The sequence below is a fragment of the Solanum tuberosum genome, unplaced genomic scaffold (genome assembly GCF_000226075.1).
Source record: "Solanum tuberosum cultivar DM 1-3 516 R44 unplaced genomic scaffold, SolTub_3.0 scf00241, whole genome shotgun sequence".
NCBI lineage: Eukaryota > Viridiplantae > Streptophyta > Magnoliopsida > Solanales > Solanaceae > Solanum > Solanum tuberosum.
This window is the reverse complement of record NW_006239165.1, coordinates 541,271-548,363: the sequence shown is the minus strand read 5'-3', so window position 1 is coordinate 548,363 and position 7,093 is coordinate 541,271. Positions and strand designations below refer to the sequence as shown.

General features: G+C 29.8%; 1 protein-coding gene across 2 annotated transcripts in view; it reads left to right on the top strand.

The window, feature by feature from the left end:
* LOC107062557 (UDP-glycosyltransferase 90A1-like) overlaps positions 1-6,024 on the top strand; it is a 7,347-nt gene extending 1,323 nt beyond the window's left edge. The window contains exon 2 of one of the 2 annotated variants that reach the window (XM_015313307.1): positions 4,377-6,024. In XM_015313307.1, the coding sequence (XP_015168793.1) occupies positions 4,377-5,582 (1,206 nt within the window). In that variant the 3' untranslated portion in view covers positions 5,583-6,024. Of the gene's footprint in view, positions 1-4,067 lie in introns of those variants that run through there. The other variant, XM_015313306.1, reaches the window with a different exon arrangement.
* Positions 6,025-7,093: the final 1,069 nt, after the last annotated feature.

Genomic DNA, 7,093 nt, shown 5'->3' with positions numbered 1-7,093 from the left:
TTTTTAAGTATAAAAACCTTAAATTAATCAACTTTTTATCATGTTAACAGCTTAAAGGGTATTTCAGACATTTTGATAAAAAAAAGTGTATACCAGCACTTATTTGCCAAACACATCAACAACTTTTTTTTCAACTGCAGCACTTTTATCCAAACACATAACTACTTATTTTAAAAATAAGTTCCAGCACTTTAAAAAGTTACTTTTTAAAAGTTACTTTTTTTAAGTCAATCCAAACGGGCATAGTCTTCTTTAATGAAAATAGACCTCTCCATTTATAGCTTATAATTAATTAAGCTAATGTTTAAATATTTGTGACAAGTTATTTTTGAGTGAAGTTTTATTATGCAGTTGATCATAATTTTGAGAAGAAAATTTGTTTTTTTTTAAAAAAAAAATGATTTATATCCATAAAATTTTAAACTATTAAAATTATTGTAATAACTCGAATTTCTTATCACAATACTAATATATATAATACTCACTGAATCAAAGTACAACTAAGAATTAGAGCTACAAAGTAATAGTGAACAATATTAATGGGAAAACTCTAGAATAACTGAGGAAGAAGCTAACTAGAAAGGGATGAGAACTAAGCCATAGAAAGGGGGCAAGAGAATCACAAACTGATCCAAAACTACACATAATACACATGAAATTCTTCTTTCTAACACACAAAACTCTCCAATATTTTACTTGACTCAATAACTCTAACTAAATCAAGTCTCCTTCACCAATTCTAGCTCATAGGTCCTTATGAATCCAACTCGGTTCCACTACAAATATTTATAAATTTGTATTACTATCATTTTATAGTGAACATGCTCAATGAAGAATCATAACAATGAATACAACTAATATAAATTGAAAAAGAGGAAGAAAACAAAAGAAAAATATTGTTGATTATATGCGAAAAACTACTATTATTATTTATAATTAGAAGTAACTTGGAGAGCGAGTTTGGATAAAACTGTATAAAATATGTATATAATTGTATAATTTATACGATAAACTGACATTTAAATTCAGTCTAAATCTATAAATAATCAGTGTTTTTATGAGATATAAAAGTTTGAGATAATTTTTAAATTGTTAAAAGTTCCCAATAATAGAAATTGACGCAACTACTATTTTTTTCTAGTATTTAGAAATTTTTGATTGTTAAAATATTGCTAAACAATGACAAAGTTATATTGACAAACAATATTTGTCAAATTTTACTCCAAATATTTTGATTTTAAAAAAAAATATTTATAACCAAATGGATCCATGTATTGAATCTCACCTGTTTTAGTTTTACTTAAATGAAAATGGACCTTTCCGTGTTTTTTTGGTAGGTACAATGAACATACAAGAAAGTTTTAAGATTTTTCTGTTTATTATTTAAAAAAATTATTTTTATTTATTATTATTAAAGTATAATTTTTTTTCCCCATATTTTATCCTTATACATTAGTTATTTATTTCTCAAATCATTTTTTAAAATATAATAGTATTAAACATCAATTAATAGGAAAGTGTAGTAAAATAATCATAAAAGTGAACGAATGAACTAGTTTATAACCTACCTTACTTAAATTTGTTTAAAATAAAATTTTCATTTGATTTATTGCATTCTCTCAATATAAGTAAATTTTTTGATAAATGTGATTTTCATTTGTCAAAAGTTTAGCATTATTGGTCTTGACATTTCACGCTAACGTGTAGTGTGGTCTAAATTCGTCTTTTAGAGGGATATTCTTACAATTTCCTTTTCATTTCACATGAAAATGAAATTTCTTTTTATTTCGAAGATTATATTATCCTTTTTGATTATATAACTTGTTTCAAATATTGCTAAATAATGACAAGCTATATGGCTAAACAATATTTGTCAAATTTCCCCCCAAATATTTTTAATTTTTTCAAAAAACATCTATAATCAAATGGATCCATGTATTGAATCTCACCTGTTTTAGTTTTACTTAAATGAAAATGGACCTTTCCGTGTTTTTTTTGTAGGTACAATGAACATACAAGAAAGTTTTAAGATTTTTCTGTTTATTATTTAAAAAAATTATTTTTATTTATTATTATTAAAGTATAATTTTTTTTCCCCATATTTTATCCTTATACATTAGTTATTTATTTCTCAAATCATTTTTTAAAATATAATAGTATTAAACATCAATTAATAGGAAAGTGTAGTAAAATAATCATAAAAGTGAACGAATGAACTAGTTTATAACCTACCTTACTTAAATTTGTTTAAAATAAAATTTTCATTTGATTTATTGCATTCTCTCAATATAAGCAAAATTTTTGATAAATGTGATTTTCATTTGTCAAAAGTTTAGCATTATTGGTCTTGACATTTCACGCTAACGTGTAGTGTGGTCTAAATTCGTCTTTTAGAGGGATATTCTTACAATTTCCTTTTCATTTCACATGAAAATGAAATTTCTTTTTATTTCGAAGATTATATTATCCTTTTTGATTATATAACTTGTTTCAAATATTGCTAAATAATGACAAGCTATATGGCTAAACAATATTTGTCAAATTTCCCCCCCAAATATTTTTAATTTTTTCAAAAAAACATCTATAATCAAATGGATCCATGTATTGAATCTCACCTGTTTTAGTTTTACTTAAATGAAAATGGTACCTTTTCGTTGTTTTTTTTGTTGGTACAATCAACAATGGACATACTAGAAAGTTTTTAAGATTTTCTCTGTCTATTTTTATTTGTTTCTTATTTCTAAAAAAATTATTTTTATTTATTACTTTTAACGTGTGAAAAAAGATAAATTTTTTTCCATATTTTACCCTCGCATCATTAGTTATTTATTCCTCAAATTGTTTTTCAAAATCTAATATTAAATATAAATTAATAGGGATAGTGTAGTAAAATAATCATGTCAATCATTATTATGTTAATAATAATAAAAATTTAAATATGACGAGTAAAAGTGAATGAATTAACTAATTTATAACCGACCCTACTTAAATTTGCTTAAAGCTAAATTTTCATTTGATTTATTGCATTCTCTCAATATAAGCAATTTTTTTTTTCATAAATGTCATTTTCATTTGCCAAAAAGTTAGCATTATTGATCTTGACATTTCACGTTAACACGAAGTGTGGTCTAAATTCGTCTTCGAAGGATATTCTTACGATCTCTTTTCCATTTTACATGAAAATGATTATTATTTTTTATTTCGAAGAATATATTATCTTTCTTTTTTTGACTATATAGCTTGTTTCATACATTATATTTCAAAAAAAATAATCTTTCTTTTATGAGCAACTTTCACATATAGCAAACATAAAAAATCATATTTGTATGTTATAGCTATAGTTTGCATAATTGCGCTCCATAGCAAATTTTATGTTTGCTATGGAGCTTTTTGATTTGTATAATTCGCTAGATACATCTAATTTTATACAAATTGTTCAGTTTTGTCTAAATTCATTTTATACATTGTAATTTGTATAATAAGATCTGTATTTGTATAAGTATAAGTGTATATGATGAAAATATATGTATTTGTATTTGTATATACACTTTTCTCTCGCTTTATACAAACACAAACGCATTTTATACATTTTTATACCGAAATGTATAAAATGGTTAATTGTATACCGAAAATGGTTAATTGTATACCGAATCAGATGGCAAAAAAATAGGATGTTTGTTGCCACATCATTTATATTTAGAAACAATTTTACGTTAAAATTTTCGTTTCATTCTTCACTTATAATCATACAATCATTTAAAAATTTTGATAATAAATCTTAAAATCTTTATTTCTTTCTAAATTTTGTGATTTTTAAATAGTGTCAGATTCTTTGGGTGTGTTAGATACAAAGTAAAATGTTTTTTGGTTATTAAAATATTTGAAAAATATCTTTCTAAGAAAACAAGCTCCTTAAAGATAAGAAAAATGATTTTCCTAAATGCATGCAAAGAAAACAAGTTGCATAGATAACATTTCAAATTTATTATCCCGTCAGTCGTCACCACCCACTCAATCCCCCGAACCCCCATTCTACATCTCATCCCGTCTTCATAATATTTAGCTAGATAACATATAAATGCTCTTGAGAAATATTTTCTTATTTACCAAACATTGGATCTATTTATGAGAACAATCCCAAATTCTCAAAAATATCAACAATCGAAGGAGCAGAGTGCAGAGAGATGGCTTCTCCTTCTCCTCGTACTATCCATGTTGTTGTTTTCCCTTTCATGTCCAAGGGCCACACAATTCCTATCTTCGACCTTGCTCGCTTTCTTCTCTGCCGCAAAATTTCCATTACCATCTTCACCACTCCTGCAAATCGTCCATTCTTCTCCAATTCCCTTTCCGACACCAACATCAATATCATCGAAATCCCTTTTCCTCAAAACATACAAGGAGTTCCACAAGGTGTGGAAAGCACTGATAAACTTCCATCCATGTCCCTTTTTGCTACTTTTGCCAATGCCACTAAATTGATGAAACCCCATTTTGAAAAGGCCTTGGAATCTCTTCCCCCAGTTACTTTCATGATCACTGATGGCTTTCTCGGCTGGACTTTAGATTCTGCAAACAAATTTGGTATCCCAAGACTCGTTTATTTTGGCATGAATGCATTTTCAAGGGTCTTGACGATTTCAGCTGCTTCAGTTCTTAGGACACAAGTGTCTGATGATGAGCTATTTGAAGTCCCTGATTTCCCCTGGATTAAAATCACTAGGAATGACTTTGATTTACCCTTCAGAGACCGGGAACCCAAAGGCCCCCTTTTCGATTTTGTCAAGGAGCAATCCACGCCGACCTCTAAAAGCTATGGTCTACTTGTCAACAGCTTTTACGAGCTTGAATCTGTTTATGTAAACTGTTGTAACCGTATATCTAGTCCTAAATCATGGTGCATTGGACCTTTATGTGCGTTTCACGAGCCGGCAAAAGAACAACAGGGAGTCTCAGAGAAACCTTCGTACATCAAATGGCTTGATGGAATGCTAGAACAGGGGAAGCAAGTTTTATACGTGGCATTTGGGACCCAAGCAGAGTTATCTCCTGACCAATTCAAGGAAATCAAAATTGGGTTGGAGAAATCCCAAGTGAACTTTTTATGGGTAGTCAGGAGAACCATAGATGAAACTGACGACGAGTTTGAAAACAGAGTAAAAAACAGGGGACTGGTGGTAACAGAGTGGGTTGATCAAAGAGAAATCCTGAGCCACGGGAGCGTTGAAGGTTTTCTAAGCCACTGCGGTTGGAATTCAGTGATAGAGAGCATATGCGCGAAGGTGCCTATACTGGCATGGCCAATGATGGCAGATCAACACCTGAATGCAAGAATGGTGGTGGAGGTAATCAAGATTGGACTAAGGGCCGAGACGTGTGATGGGTCAGTGAGAGGGTTCGTGAAGTGGGAAGGACTGGAAAAGTCAGCAAAGGAGTTGATGGAAGGAGATAAAGGCAAAGAAGCAAGGAAGAAAGTGAAGGAGATTGGAGAAGCAGCCATTAATGCTGTAAAAGAAGGTGGATCATCATGGCAAACGTTGAATGAGCTGATTGTAGAGTTGACTGAAAATAAAAGTGTTTGAATTGTGATTTTCTTATGGGAGTATTACTATATCTTCTTTCATGAAATAAATTTGTGCGTCTTTTATTCTGTTTTTCGTTTAGCTTGTCAAAATGGATTGAGCAGCCCTTTGGATTTCTGAGGAGGTCATGTTTGATCCAAGATTTGAAGTTTCGGATTATCGCATTTAAATGCTTTCCAGAAGGTAAGTCATTTACTAAAGAAAATGAAGATCACTTGAAGAATCATACAGAACAGAATGCATCAGAATAGAATTTCATCTGTTTTATTTACAATCTCATAATTAAATGAAGTAAGAGGTATATAAATTATTATAGTTCAGTGATTAAAAAAAAATTATACGCAAACACGTGACATGCATCTATTATTGCTCTCAGTTCACTAAATGTTCATATTTTTGGTATGCCATTCTAAGAAATATCTATATTTCATTTTCTCTTTTCCATCATGCACCTGCTTAATTTCTGCTTTTTTAGTACCGTGCGTATTATATAACAACACAAAAAAGGAGAAATATTGTCATTTCGAATTGAACCCCCAACCCCCACAATGATTCACCATAATTTAACTATATCAAACTATGATTAATTCCAATCCATGAAGTAGTAGTACACACCAATTACTATGCCTCTCTGTTTGCTTTGAAGCTTCTGCTTATTTGTCTCTCTTTCTCTTCTCATTTTTATAATAAGGGAGAACCAAGTGCGGGACAGAAAACCAGTAAAAGAAGCTTCCCACCTTTTGTGACTTAAACCTACTATCTTAGTGTTCGAGGTAGAGGATGCTTGTCAATATGAGAAACCTGACCTCTTGTCATAAAGATCAAAACTAAAAAAAAAAAAGGGAAAAAAGACAAATATACCCCAAATTTTGCAATTTAAGCTAATGTACTTCTCATTAAAAGTAGCATATATATACTTTCGACGTCTTACAAACTTATTGAATTAAAAAAAAAATCCTAAAATTGATTTTCTTTTTAATTCCAAAATTTTTATGTGGCTTTAAAAAATCACATAACCTATTTTCTTCGGTTGGGCCAAGTCTGGAGGGGTAAAAGGACTTTTTTAAAGACACATGATATTTTTGGAATTAAAAACCAATTTATGATTATTTTTTTTCAATTCAATAAATATGAGTTTGTTAATAAGAAGTGTAAATATGTTATATTTGTTAAACGGTAAACGTATATATGTGTCACTTATTTAACAAAGGGTATATAGATCTAAATCACAAAGGTGGGGTTTCTTTTCATCTTTTCCCAAAGTAGAATTATGATCAACGTACTAAGATTAAGCATGATTAGTGTTACTTAGCAGCAGAACAAAAAAGTAAATAAAGATAGCAGGATGAAATCTAACTGCACTATTTTAAGAAGTCAAATGACATGAAGTGATTCCAGTATAGGGGTAATCCTACAGCAATACCTTTCTTGGATCCCACCACTATTAAAGCACAAAAGATTGTGGTAAAAACTTACCCCCCCCCCCCCCCCCCCCCCACCCCCCCAAAAAC